The 14,229-nt window shown below is 47.5% G+C and overlaps 1 protein-coding gene across 5 annotated transcripts in view; it reads right to left on the bottom strand.

Moving 5' to 3' along the window:
* Adra1b (adrenoceptor alpha 1B) overlaps nucleotides 1-14,229 on the bottom strand; it is a 116,740-nt gene that overhangs the window by 49,362 nt on the left and 53,149 nt on the right. For 3 of the 5 annotated variants that reach the window (XM_038324708.2, XM_038324710.2, XM_038324709.2), the window contains 3 exons: nucleotides 8,892-9,086; nucleotides 6,638-6,684; nucleotides 4,990-6,131 (listed from right to left, as the gene is read on the bottom strand). In XM_038324708.2, coding sequence (XP_038180636.1) covers nucleotides 4,990-5,938 — 949 coding nt within the window. In that variant the 5' untranslated portion in view covers nucleotides 5,939-6,131; nucleotides 6,638-6,684; nucleotides 8,892-9,086. The remainder of the gene's footprint in view (nucleotides 1-4,989; nucleotides 6,132-6,637; nucleotides 6,685-8,891; nucleotides 9,087-14,229) is intronic. The other 2 variants (XM_038324707.2, XM_038324711.2) reach the window with 1 other exon arrangement.

Genomic DNA, 14,229 nt, shown 5'->3' with positions numbered 1-14,229 from the left:
TGTTTACCTCCCTAGAAGTAAGTTCTATGACACTTATTTTACTTACCATAGTTTCTCTAGGAAAATCCCTCGACACAGTACCCATTTGGTAAATTCATATTAACTCAGTGAATGAATGCATGATTAAAGATGTGACCCACATTCTTAGGAGGAAGGCAAGTTCCCTTCCACTTTTTCCTTCAGCTTAGCTGACTGACTGACAAAGGCCTTGTTCTAAAGGATGCTTAGTACCCACACTGCAGGCGGTTTGGAGAAAAATCTAGCTTTAAGTTAGCCTGCCCTGACACTTTATTAGCTGGTCTCCCTCCCTGCCCCCCCCCCCCCCCGCTTAGGGGTGGGCAGGATTTTACAATGACGGTGTCCTTCCTGTCTTCTGACAGGGTGGTGACAGGGTGGTTTGCAGTTTCCTGGAGAACTCACTATGATAGCAGGTTGCCATTGGTGGGCAGGGAGGCTAGGTGTAGTGGACAGACAGTGGTCTGTTCTGAGAGTGCTGGACTCAGTCCCTGGCTCTAGCGCTGTCACGCTGTGTGACCCTGGGTAAGACTCTAACAGTGGTGAGCTTTGGTGTATTCATCCACAAGGAGCTAGCAGTTAGCTCACAGGGCATCTCTGTGAGAGTTAATGGGATAAGACCATAGGAAGTCCAGGAAAATGTCTGTACAAGGTATGTATTCAATAACCATGTGTTGAGTAGTCAGGTAGAGACCATATTTAGTTTTGGTTCAACAATCCAGCTTCTAGTACAGAAGCAAAGACATAGTAGGCACTTTAGGAAGACTTTGGTTAAATATTTAATAAATGGACAAATGTTAATAAATTATTTAATTTAATAAATGGTTCAGTAATGTTTCCCTCTTCTAGGAAGGATTCCCTGTTTATAAAAAAATTTCCCTCCTCCCTGAGTTCTCAAAGTGATTGTTCTCCTCGAGGGACTCTCAAAGCTGAGTTGGAGGATCCACACCTGTTTGTGAGGGTGACTGTCCTAGCTGATGTCTGAGACCTTCATTCTCAGTTGTGCTCGTAGTTCATAAATCCCGCCACCCTCCTTTGAATGAGAAGAGAGACAAATGGATGGAGACAGATTGCTGCTTGGTTCCAATACTATATGGAACACAACTGCTTCTTTCAAATTGACCTTCATTTATTCGGAGGGGAGAGCAGTTAGTTCAAGAATGGTTTCCTGGTGCCTTTCAGCATTTCAAAAGGAGGAAGAAGGATTTGGAGCAAGGCAACTTTCCAGTGTTTTCTAAACAGCCCACTAGCCCCAGGCGCTTGTTGGCTGCCTGGCACTTTCTACCACTCATCCTTATACAGAAATATACACTCCTCGAAGAGTCCAGCCACTCCATCAGACCGTGGCCAGCCTGTCTCCCCTCTGGTGGGAGTTGCTCTTCATTGTCCTACCAAGCAGCTGGAGGTTCTTTTGGACATCATGCATGGCCCATGGGACAGAAATACTACTATATTCTGGTCCAGATTCTCTGTCACTCCCTGGCCCAATTCCAGGGGCCAAAGAAAGAGGTTCTTGTTTGATGAAGCGCATCCCTGATCTTGAATAAATGAGCGCTGATCCCTGATGCAGCTGGGTCTGAGGTCACAGGGAAAGGGTGGGGAGAGATGACTGAGGAGAGATGACTGGGGTGGCGCAGGTGGGGAGGGCTCCACGGGAGGCTTCTCTGCAGGTGGCTCAACCCTGCTCCCAAAAATTAAAAAATCAGGGAGGAAGAAAAACAAGTGGGGGCCCCAGAGCAGGGTCCTGCAGGGCCATGTCTATTTTCCCTCCTTCAGGAAGGAATCCCAACGCTTCTCTCCTATGGAGAAAGCAAACACAGCTATGGAAATCTCATGCCATCCAGGCACCTGCAAGTCTTAGCTGGACTGAAAGTCACTCCTACCTGTACTGTCCTGCGTGTCAAGCGTAGCCCTTCCTCACATCTGCTTTTGCCTCCTTTGAGGAAAATATCCTTGATGGAAAATTTAGAATTTAGAGCCCCCTTCAGATTCCCCAAATGCTCCTATTGCCCAATATTGCTGGGCATCACTGGAGGAAGTAGGAACCTCCAGCCCCATCTTGCTGTAATGTTCTTAAATTATTCAGAAAATAAGCATTGACGATGTGCCTTCCGTTTCAGTTCTTGACCTTTCCACAGCCATTATAAACCCACAGCTCATCTACATGGGTGACCTCACCTATTGTGTTTCCATGGATGAATAATGTTCATTGGGCCCACTCAGTGACAACACACTGGAGGGTTCCCTGGTGATCATGGCATGAATGGTCAAGTTTCCACTGACAGGAGAGGAGAACAAGGCTGAGGGCACCACAGGCTGGGGAAGTGAGTGACCTTCCACTGCTATTGCATGGACACTAAGGACCCCAAATACTAGAAGGACAGGGTCTCAACAGGCATGAGCAAAAAGCAAAAGAAGACATGGAAGGCAGGCTTGGCAACTTGAAGCATAGGATACAGAGAAAAGCCATGTCATCTCATACCACTGGGTGGTTAGGGAAGGTCCAAGCTTGTACCACTTAAGGATGCTAGGCTCCAAAGGGGGTAAGAGATGCTCTGACCAATGATTTTCTTTTTTTTTAAAAAATATTTATTTATTTATTATGTATACAATATTCTGTCTATGTAGATGCCTGCAGGCCATAAGAGGGCACCAGACCTCATTACAGATGGTTGTGAGCCACCATGTGGTTGCTGGGAATTGAACTCAGGACCTTTGGAAGAGCAGGCAATGCTCTTAACCGCTGAGCCATCTCTCCAGCCCCCTGACCAATGATTTTCAAAGACTCGACTGTGGTACACCACTTCAGAATCTCCTGGGGTCTGATTAAGCATGTAGACTCTAGATCCACCTGATTGACTGAATCTGAGCATCTGTAGGTGGCACCCAGGGGGCTGTGTTACTATGGAGTTCCTTGGGCGGTCATTATATTCACTAAATTTTCCCTTGGTCTCATTCAACCATCTTATCCTCCATACATGAGATCTGAAGACCAGAGAGACACAGCAACAAGTCCAGTGTCACAAAGTTAACTGATGAGCAAGACCAAACAGAACTCTGTAGCCCGTACCACCTGAGTCTATTTTTTTCCATTTCAACTTGTTGAAAGCTTCCATTCCCTTTGAAGCTCAGAGCCAAGGATTGCACCAGTGATCATTTCTGAATCCTACTGGATTGCTTTTCTTCTTAAACATGCCCTGGTCATAGCCTCTGTATGTTGGTGGGTATATCCAGGAAGAAGTAACAGGTGCAGGATTGGGAAAGGATACAGAAGAAGTCCTCTGCTACCTCCACTAGGGTAAATGGGGCTTGATTTAGAGTATTGACATCTAACTTGGATTAAATACTTGCTGAGGTTCAGATACTTTCCTGTCTTTTCATTACATCAACACAAACCCCTCGGAGCAAAGACTAATTAGTCCCATTTTGCAGATGAAGAAACCGAGGCTCACAGAGGAGCAGTGATTACCCCAAGGTCATATGGCTGATGAGAGACCAAATCACACCTATACAGAACCACAATCTTAGAGATGGCCCAATGCAGTTCAAGCTAACCCATTGTTAATCAAACAAGGCTGTCAAAGGTCTCAAGACCTTGAGAAGGAGACTCATTCTCCTCTGCATTGGGACATAATCACTCCTGGGACAGAATTTCAAGCTCTTTCTATTTAACACCATTGAAAAAAAATATTTCTGAATAGCATTAGTCTGCCAGACTTCCTTTAAAAAAGATCACAGAGACAATATGTTATAGATTTTTTTCCTAAAAAAAAAAAAAAAAGGAAACTCTTGGTAGCCATTCACTGCCTTTTCATTCACCCGTTCCTGGCAGAAGCTGCAGAGGGGGTTTGGTCACCAAGAGACCCTGCAGGGATGGCTGGTGTGTGAGGTCTGTTGCATGTATGCAGTTGCTGCCCTCTCTTCTGGTACCATGCCCTGAGCACTTCCATTCATCCCCCCCCCCCCCCCGCCACATTCTCATCAGAGGATAGGAGAAGAAATCAAAGCAGATCCATGCACCAGAAAAGGAACAAGGATTTCCCAAGCCATGTGAATAGTATGTCACGGTGCCTCCCCTCTGTTTATTTTAGCTAGACCTTGGGTTTGTTTTTGCTCCAGCAGGAAATGGGCAGCCTTTTGAACAGTTTACTTACTAGGACCCCCAAGTCAAAACTGATGGACGCATTTTTGTAGATTTGGGCAGGAGCCACTGAATTCCACCTTGCTTAGTTTTGGCTTCTTATAGTCAAAGCTGAGGGTCAGCTATCATTAAATTCTGAGCATTTCATAAATCACCAGAGTTCGGAGCATTTTGGGGGTGAAAACTGAGGATGTTTCTCTCTCAAATCCCGAGCTTCAGAAACTTAAAGGCCCCCCAAAAAGCTGTGTGGCTAGAAAATGCTGTTATATCTGGTAAGGACGACGGTGCAGAGAGAGGAGAGCCAGCAGAGAGGGAGGAGGGTGGGGGAGGCCGCAGCCACTGCAAGGTTGAGAAACGTGGTCCCTGCAAATATTGAATGAACACTGCCTCTCTCTGTAGGAGCCGCCTCCCTGCTTCCCCAGTGCCGCGTCTGCAGTAACTACAAACTATTTGGTATGCTGCCTTAGTGACGCTGCCTTCTCAGACACATCGTTACTACCGAAATAACACTGGTGTGATGTTGGAGCCCCGTGTCCTTTTTAATTATTAAACCGAGGCCAGCGAGTGAGTCATTCCACATCCCAGATTCTCCGCCTGAGCTTCTATTTCAAGTGCCTAGTACCTTAGCTTTTTTTTTTTTCACCAACACCTGAGTTGGTTCTTAGCCAATTCCCCAATCTGCAAAGCCTTTGCAGAACAAACAGTATTATCCAATCTCCAAACACACATTGATAAAATAAAAATAGCCAAACCAACACAAAAACTTTAGGGTGAGACTATCAGGAAGCCCAGGGAAAAAAGGTCTATCTCCCCTCTGCCAGTCCCCAACTTACCAAGTGGGAGAGCGATGAAGAAGGGGAGCCAACACAAGATGAACATTCCGACTACAATGCCCAAGGTTTTGGCTGCTTTCTTTTCCCTGGAGAACTTAAAAAGTTTGACAGCTATGGAACTCCTGGGGTTGTGGCCCTTGGCCTTGGTACTGCTGAGGGTGTCCTCATGAAAGTTCTTGGAGTGGATCCTCAGGGTCAGCTCCTTGGAGTTGGACATCTCCTTCATGACTCCCGCCTCCAGGTTCTTGGTGGTCCTCTTGGCCACGATGTAGACCCGGCAGTACATGACCAGAATGACCGCGAGTGGGATGTAGAAGGAGCCCAGGGAGGAAAAGAGGGCGTAGAAGGGTTCTTCGGTGACCCCGCATTCCTTGTCATCATTGGGCGCAGGTTCTTTCCAGCCAAGGAGAGGCCCGATGGAGATGACCGTGGACAAGACCCACACACTGAGGAGTGCCAAGATGGCCTTCCTACGGGTTACCAGCGTAGGGTACTGCAGAGAGTAGCGCACCCCAATGTAGCGATCAATGGAGATGGCACATAGACTCAGGATGGAGGCGGTGCAGCACAGGACATCCACCGCTGCCCAGATGTCACAGAAGATGCGCCCCAGCACCCAGTAGCCAAGCACTTCCAGGGTAGCGGAGAAGGGCAGGACGGTGAAACTCAACAGCAGGTCAGCAATGGCCAGGTTGACAATGAAGTAGTTGGTGGGCGTCCGCAGGTGCCGATTGCAGGCCACTGACAGGATGACCAGGATGTTGCCCACGATGGCAAAGAGGATGAAGGCGCCCAGCACCAGGCCCACAGAGATGGCCCTGGTGATGTCCAGCTGGGGCAGTGTGGAGTTGCTCGAGGTCTGGTTGGGGCCAGTGAAGTTGGCATCTTTCAACTCTCCCCAATGGGCAGGTGCTGATGTGTTGTGGCCGGTGTCCAGATCGGGATTCATTTTAGAGTCCGCCCTCCATAGCCAGGAAGGAGATTGGGCTCGGAAGGGCTGCGACCAAGGCTCCTCAGCTGCCCTGAAACTTTGCTCCCTCCGTGATCTTCTTTCCAGAGGCGTCTTCCTGACGAGAAGTCATCTCCCCCGGGCAGCCCAGCCCGGCAGCACGTCGCCTGCCTGCACCCAGCGGCTCGCTCGCCTGTCAGAGGGAGGAGGAAAGAGGGGACGAGGCGGCAGCTCCAAGTTTAATGGTCCACGTCAGGCGCGCCTGGCCGGGCTGGCGCGGGAGCGCGGGGAGGAGCGGGCGCCGGGCCGGGGGTGCCCGGCTGTGCCCGGCCCGCGGCGGGACTGCGGACCGCGGTGCCTTCTCCGCCCAGCGATCGCGAGGAGGGTCTGCTTTCAATGAGCCGCCTCTGGGCTGACTGCACGGCGGTGACATCAGGCGGGGAAGCCCGGGCGCCCTGACTCTGTGCGGCACTAGGGGGCAATGCGGGTCCAGCCAAGGCGCACAGCCCCGACGCCGCCGCCAGCTGGGTCGGCCAGGAGACCAACCGCGCCAGGCACTGTTCCCTCTGTGGGGATGGGGTGGGGAACAGAACAGGGATCCGGGTGTGGGCATCCCGGTTCATACACCCCAGGGGGCCCGCTGGGATTATTTCCCCTCCTGTTCACGCTTCAGTTAAAAGGTGGGCTGGGGATGCTTACCTCTAATGGGGTCTCCTGGAGTCAAGCCAATGCAACTTGTCTGGCTTCTACAAAAGGAAGAAAATCCCAGGGTTAGGCAGGTGGTAGGGACTTTAGTCACACCTGAGACCAGACATATACTTTTTTTTTCTTCCTTGTAACCTCTTTGGCCTTGATAAAACCTAGAGGTTCAATTATTCATTCATTCGTTCGTTCGTTCACTTATTCCGGCACACATTCCTTCGGTAGGCTGTTAATGTTCACTTTCAGAAAACGGCTCGGTCCTAGGCACTGTTCTCCAGCAGCTGCAGGTGTAGCCAGATTCCTGACCGGTGTGTGGGAGCTTACATTCTAGAGAGACTAGACAAAAGACACGAACCAGCGCGATTGAGGTATGACATCTCATGGCGGGAGTGAAGATTAATTGAAGACAAAGGCATGCAACCAGGGTATAGAGGAACGTGAATTGGAAGTTTGTTTTGTTTTTAAAGACAGTCAGGTTGCCTTCCAGCTCATTGTGGAACATAAGAACCACTCTGAACTCTCGGTTTTTTTTTGTCTCCCGAGGGCTGGAATTACAGGCATGTATCACCATTGCCAGTTTGTGCTGGAACCCAGGGCCTCATGCATCCTAGGCAAGCACATACTCTACCAACTGGACAGCATCTACAGCCTGAACTTGACATATAAGTAGGTGTTTGGAATGTCACAAAAGAGAGAGTTGAGTGAGGGAAGGAGGGGAAGTGGGGTGGGAGCTAGCTGGCCCTGTAAAGAGTGTGGACAAACAGCCCACCAAACTCTGCGGAAGGGGCTTGGGTGATCTTGGTTATCCTGTTGGATCTTTTCTTGCATTGCCTTGTGTTCATGTTGGATATTAAGCTACAAGGCCTGTTTGCAGAGGTGGGTGTTGGTATGCAAATACAAGAAGAGAAAAAAATAAAGGCAAACCAAGAGAGTGTTTTATTGTTAGTTTGATTTTTTTGAAACAAGGTTTCCTTTTATATTCCAGGTTGATTTTGAACTCAAGATCCTCATGTCTCCATCTTCCGGTATTGGTTAAGCGAACACATAGATCCTCGCCTGTGTGCTAAGTTCATTTTGCCTTTTCTCAAGACCTGATGAGAGAAGAACTAGCCTTATCCTGATTTCTGTTTTGAGGATGGGACTCCAACTCACAGGGAAGGTAAACCCTTCGTTCAAGTACATATACTTATCGAGGAGAAGAGCTGAACCCCACTGCTGGTTCTCCCTACTCCAATGCTGAGTACTTAGTACTTAGCTGCAGATTCACACAGGCTCTATAGGACAAAGTAGAGGGTAGACCTTTTTTAAATGGCTCAGTTTGGGGCCCAAGTTACTACTGCCGGCAAGGTACCCACATTTGTTGAGTGAGCTCCTGATGGTAGTGAAACATTTACTTGTATCCGTCTCTCCCTTTCCCCTCTCCCCTCTTTCTTCTTTTCTCTTTTTGACTGGGTCTTTCTATGTAGCCCACACTGGCCTTGAACACACTACCATGATGCCCCCAAATTCCAAAATCTTCTGGCCTCATCCTCCCCAGTCCTTGGATGGCAGGCGTGAGCCACCACATCCGGCTTGCCTATTCTCTTTCTTCTTTAACAGGTCTTTGAGAGAAGCATACCTGTTCTCTATGGACTCACAAGCAAACATTGGAGTAGAGAGTTAGTCATATACTAGTGGCATGAAGCAGGGCAGGGTAGTGGCTGTTGAATGGAAAGGAGACACCCGATACCCCTTTCTTCCAGTCCACAAGCCACATCCCAAATTTCTCATTTCTGCCTTTTGATAATCACTGTATTTTGATTAAGGTGCGAGGAAGCAGGCGCGATGCAAGATGATTCACTTGCGAGTTCCTAAAGTTGGATTCCTCATTTCTTTCTAATTGTACTTTTTTAAAATTGATTTTTATTGATCTTTACATTTTTCTCTGCTCCCCTCCCTGCCTTTCCCCTCCTGTGTGTACTTTTTGGATTGGATCAAGGTTTTTGTTTGTTTGCATTTTTAAGATTCATTGTATTATTTTGTGTGTATATATGTTATGCCCACATGCACATCTGTGTGCTACACGTAATATTCATGCCTGGTGCCTGCGAAGGTCAAAGGATGGCATGGGGTCCCCTGGAACTGGAACTGGAACAGTTGTGAACCACCGTGTAGGTGATGGGAGCTGAATCCGAGTCCTCTGCAAGAGCAACGCATGCTTTTGACTGACGAACCACCGCTCCAGACCTTGATAGTTAGAGAAATGTCTTACTTGTAGCCCAGGCTGGCCTAGAACCCACTGTTCGCTCAGGATGGCCACAAATTCATGGTAATCTTCCTTTTGTCCCAGCTTCTTAAGTGCTGCTGTTATGAGCACGTATCGCTATACATTTAAAGCCTTAATCTTCTCCCATGAAAATGCACAGGTTCTCCAGTTGCACAAAGTAAACAGTTCCAAGGAGTTTCTCTGAGGTAAAAATCAATCAATCAATCAATCAATCAATCAATCAATCAATCAAATGAACCCAATTGTGGTGCAGACATCCTCAAAAACTGACTCCCCCATTTCAGTTATCTGACCTAAATTGCCTTTAGATATTTAAAACTATGAGATGTCTAGGCTCATGGTAATGTGGATCTGTAGGAGCTCCTAAGACCTTAACATACCATTTTGGCATCATAGAGATGGTGCAGAAGCAAAGGGAAGCTGGCACAGGTAGTCGGGCCATTGACCCCTTTCTCTGACCCACAGAATAGGGCTTCTCCTGATGCATAAAATAAGCCACCAATAGCCATTCCTGACTTACACAATGAGATGTGGACCAGGACAGTGTCTGCAGCCTTCTGCCTGGGATCTTAATGAAGAGGTTTGGTTTTGGACAGCTCTGGTACTATTGTGTACAGAGGCTAGTCCTGATGACCTTTGCAGATACCCTTGTGTGCTGGCTGGATAGACTAGCCCCTAAATCTGTCTGGCTACCCTCCCTTTATTGCATCTCCTGTGGGAGGTGGCAGTGGGACACCATCCCAGTTTCCTACATATCCTGAAGGCTAGGAAGGCAGATACTTCCTGGAGTTGTTTCCTCTCAGGGGTGATGCGGGGCATGAAGAGAGTACTGGTGAGCTGGGGCAAAGCTGATTTGTACGAAGTCAGGGATGTGGGTACAGGAAGGGAGAAGCAGAATAAAGAACAAGTTCCCAGTCCACGTTTTGACCAGTGGCCTATTTCTCACTTCCCGGGGCATTACTTTTGGAAGCTACTAAGCAACCAGCAGCACACCACAGAATCTGCTGAAGTTGTCTCTATGTATCAACAGCAAACAGATGCTATGTGAAAACCGAGTGCCTCCAACGTTATTTTCTTACGGTGGCAAAAGACCAGGAGGGAAGAAACACACATGCACACACACATGCACACATGCACATATGTACACACGCACACATGCACACACACGTGCGCACACACACATAGGCTCACATGCACACACGTGTGTACCCACACACACATCATAGAGAGCAAATCTAAGATTCAGGGTTGGCTTATCTATATTACCAAAAAGAATAGTTTATTGTCCAGGTGAGGATTTGTGGTATCAGTCAGGTGTCGGGATGCGGAAGAGCTTATTGAAGCAGAGGGGGAAGTCAAACATCCTCGCAGGTTTCTGACATGCTGTCATTCACCAGCGTCCTTCACACAAGCCAAACAAACATGTCCCACCACAAAGCAAACAGGTAGCAGCCTTCATGGCAGACATGAGGCAGGGCCCCCCACTAATCAAACCCTGCTGATGGTCACCTCTTTACTCTCTTCCGTCCCCAGTCTCACTGGAGATGCCTTTTTGCCCTTCTGGAAGAGTTTTGACCCACGGAATTGTTTAGGTTTCATGAGGCTACAGACGATATTTCATTTTCTCAGCACTCCCTGGGGCAAAGCCAAGCACAGAGCTCTGACTCACTGGAGGCCTGGGGAAGAAGGATCTTTTCATTACCCATCTTATTATATTAGAAACCTCTGATGTTGCAGACTTCCATTTATGTGAGTCCTCTAGGAGAAGCTGTCCCTGAGTCTGAACAGAGGGGAAACTGAGGCTGGCAGGGTTTTACTTAGGACACTTATGGGAGGCAATCTCTCTCCTGAAATCATACAGTTATTTTATTTTTACTTGTGGTTTACTATGTCTCGCTCTCTGCAGGTTCAATCCAATCAGATATTGACAGGTTTGTGGCTTTTGTGCTAGGTACCACACAGAGTGTTGTGGGGGAATCAAAGATGAATTAACTAAGCAAACGGTAACCTGTCACACACCACCCTCTAAGCATGGGGAATAAAGGAAATACATGCTTTAGAGAGAACCTTCTATATGCCAGGCACTCCCCATAGCAGTTCAAGTGGGGACTCACGCCCATTTTACAAAGGAGGAAACTGAGGCTCAGCAAGGTTCTGGACACGACCAAGGCTATCCAGTGAGCAGTCAGCCTCGGTATGCAGAGCAATATTATCTGGCTTCAAAGCTGCAGTACAGCCTTCTCTCTGCACCAGACTGAGATTAAAAAAATAAAAATGCAGCCGAAGGCTCTGTGTTAGCTTGAAGGAAATCACAGCAGGAAACACTGAATGTGGCCAGGGCCCTGAGGGAGGGGAGGTCAAGCAGGCAGGATGGCAGGACCATTTCCCATAGAAGGTTCTATAGAGGCACTTCTAGGGCCAGCTTGCCCTACCCACTGGTACTCGGGCTGACAAAGACTTCATGGCTGGTTTGGGTTCATTGTAATTTCCACTCCATCCTTTAAAAGCAACTAATGTGGTTTGGGGGAGGGGAATAAAGTATTAAGAGTCAGAAGTTTGACATCTAACTGACTGGGTTTATACCCCACTTTCATAATTGGTGATCTTGGGTAAATCACATAACTAACCACTTTGGACTCCGAGCTTCCCTACTGGTGAGGCAACAATCACCATAGTTCCTGCTTCCTAAGGACATGGTGAAGACTGAGTGTGATATTCTGTGAAAAGTGCCAAGTGCAAGATGATAGTAACATCTATCAGCCAGGGATGGCAAGGCGTTTGGTAAGTACTTGGTGTGGGGCCAAAATGCTTGCCATACTATGTCTTATTTAATCTTGGCGATGATACCAGGTAGGTGCTGCTATTGTGGACAATGGATAGATGGGGAAACTGTGGTTCAGTCATTAAATGAGGCAACAGGACTAGCAGATAGAATGGGTAGGATGCAAAACACCCCATAAATGAGGTGAAAAAGAAAGAGGCACTGATGGTGTGGCGTGCCAAATCCATGAAGTACCCTGGGGCTGTGGGCTCTCGAGGGAGAATTTTTGCTAGAGGGACAAGAAGGGTCCTGTCCTTTTATCTGTAGCAGACATACATGCTACTCCTAAAGACAGCATACATGTCAAAGACTCCCAAGAGTGAGGGATCTCAGTTCCCTGTGTGCAGAATGACTTTTGTCTGTGGTAAAGTTCGACAAGCTTGGATTCCCCCAATCCAGTGCATGTACGCTATCCTGTAAGCAGGGAGGGCTCCGGAACAGCACTCGGCAGCAAGCTGATGACGATTAATCGCCAAGTCATCCAGAGGCTGAATTCACATCCCACTTTAGGGGAGAGCCTGGGAGCCCAGGGTGCAAGGCTAGGGTGCCTGTGCATAGGCTCGGACAGTTCAACTCGCCGTGGGTTCTGAGAACGAGTCTTATGCCAGCTAGCCAGTGTCCGAGAAAATGATGCCAGAGTCACCTAACAACACATGGGGCAGCCACCAAAGCTTATGGCAACAGGCTCCTCACAGTTGCCTCTTCATCCTGAGCACTACCACTGCACATCAGGACCAGGGACTTCTAGAATATCAGAACAGCAGCAGCATCAGCCATTGCCACCGCCATCACCGCCGCCACCACAGTAACTAGCAGCAACGGTAGCAGCAGCAGCAACTACACCAACAACCCACCACACTCTAAAGATCATCTAGTCCAGGGTATATAAACTATAGCTCGTGTATGAAACCAACCTGTGTGCCTGTTTATTTGTATTAATTTTAAATAAAATCTCATTGAAATCTAACCACACTCGTTTTGTTTGTGTGTAGGCTATGACCGTTTTCACTCTATATGGGCAAAACTGAGTTTTTACAACATCTGGGTCGTCTGGCCTATACAGCCAGATTTTGCTATATTTGCTCCCTGAAACTTTGTAGAAAGTTCTTAATTGAGTCTGGCTTTCTAATTTTACACGTGGGGACACAAAGGCCCTGGAAGAGGATGGGGCTTGTCTTGAGGCCGAGCCAGTGTCAGTAGCCAAGAGATGTGACTCTATGCTCGTAGCTCCTTTGCCACGGGTATCATGTTTCTGCATGATGCCACAGGCTCCCAGTGTGAATGCAGTTTTAATAGCTCAGCTGGGTGACCTTCGGACAAGCTATATAGGCTGTTGCAGTTCCTTAACTTACTTCTGCCCCAGGGATAATGCTTCCAATTCCTTGAGACAAAACACATAGTAGTAGGCGGTTGTGCGAATGAAAGACACTCAGGTCTTTAAAGTTTAGGCTGTAAGCTGGCTATCAAAAACCCTCAATAAAAGGCTACCACTGTTATTACATTAACATGCTCTGTAATTTTATATTTATAATTTAGGTATGCATGTATGTATATTATCATGGTCACTTGTGCATCTATTGTCAATTACCTATCATTGTTTATGCATCTATCATGTATGTATGACTATGTATGTACATATGTATGTATGTATGTATTTACCTATCATATATGCCTGTATGTGTGTATGCATCTATTGCTCATGATTTTCTTTAATTCTTTGTTGTGACTTCCTCAGGGTCAAATTCTTGTTTGGACCCTTAACCAATTTATTTCTATCCTGTTACAATTGTCTGTGACTCTTTTGACTTTCTCCTACTCTCTGTCTCCCTCCTTCTCTCTTTTACTTTGGGGCAACAACATGAATCCAGTGTTTTACTATTTATTATTTATCATAGAACACAACTTGAACTGAATGATGGGAATTGATGCTGGCCTTCCTTGCGCTCATAAACTTTGCAGTCTGAAATGATGGGGAAGCCGAGGATTGGGTCTGACATTGAACAAGGGGGTGGGTTAAAGGAAGAGAGAAAGGAATACAGGACACAAGGCTTGAATTTCTCTGTCTTTTTTCTTCTTCCTCGTTTGTACTTTCAGATCCAAACCACACAAGGCTTTTGGGGGATTTTCACTTGCGGTGGTCACCGCGTTCAAAGCGTTTTAAAGGAAGTGGTGGGAATCTTTTCCTCGGGGGCATCTAAAAATTGTATCTGGACAAAATGCCTAGTTGTGGGGGGGCAAAACAGGCCCCAGGGGAACAAGGCAGAGGAGTGAACTTAGACTGGCTTCCACTTTCTTATCTTTCTTCTTGGGTAGAGATATCCTTGGATGAATATAGGCAAACTTGTCAATTGTGTGGGGCATCACCTGGGCACAGGGACATAGTGAGGGGGAAGAGGGAGGGAGGGAGGGGGAGAGAGAGAGGGAGGGAGAGAGAGAGAGAGAGAGAGAGAGAGAGAGAGAGAGAGAGAGAGAGAGAGAGAGAGATTTCTTTGCTCATCTCAG

The sequence above is a fragment of the Arvicola amphibius genome, chromosome 4 (genome assembly GCF_903992535.2).
Source record: "Arvicola amphibius chromosome 4, mArvAmp1.2, whole genome shotgun sequence".
NCBI classification, from domain to species: Eukaryota; Metazoa; Chordata; class Mammalia; order Rodentia; family Cricetidae; genus Arvicola; species Arvicola amphibius.
Note: the sequence above shows the minus strand (reverse complement) of the source record. Positions and strands in the feature narration are given on the sequence as shown.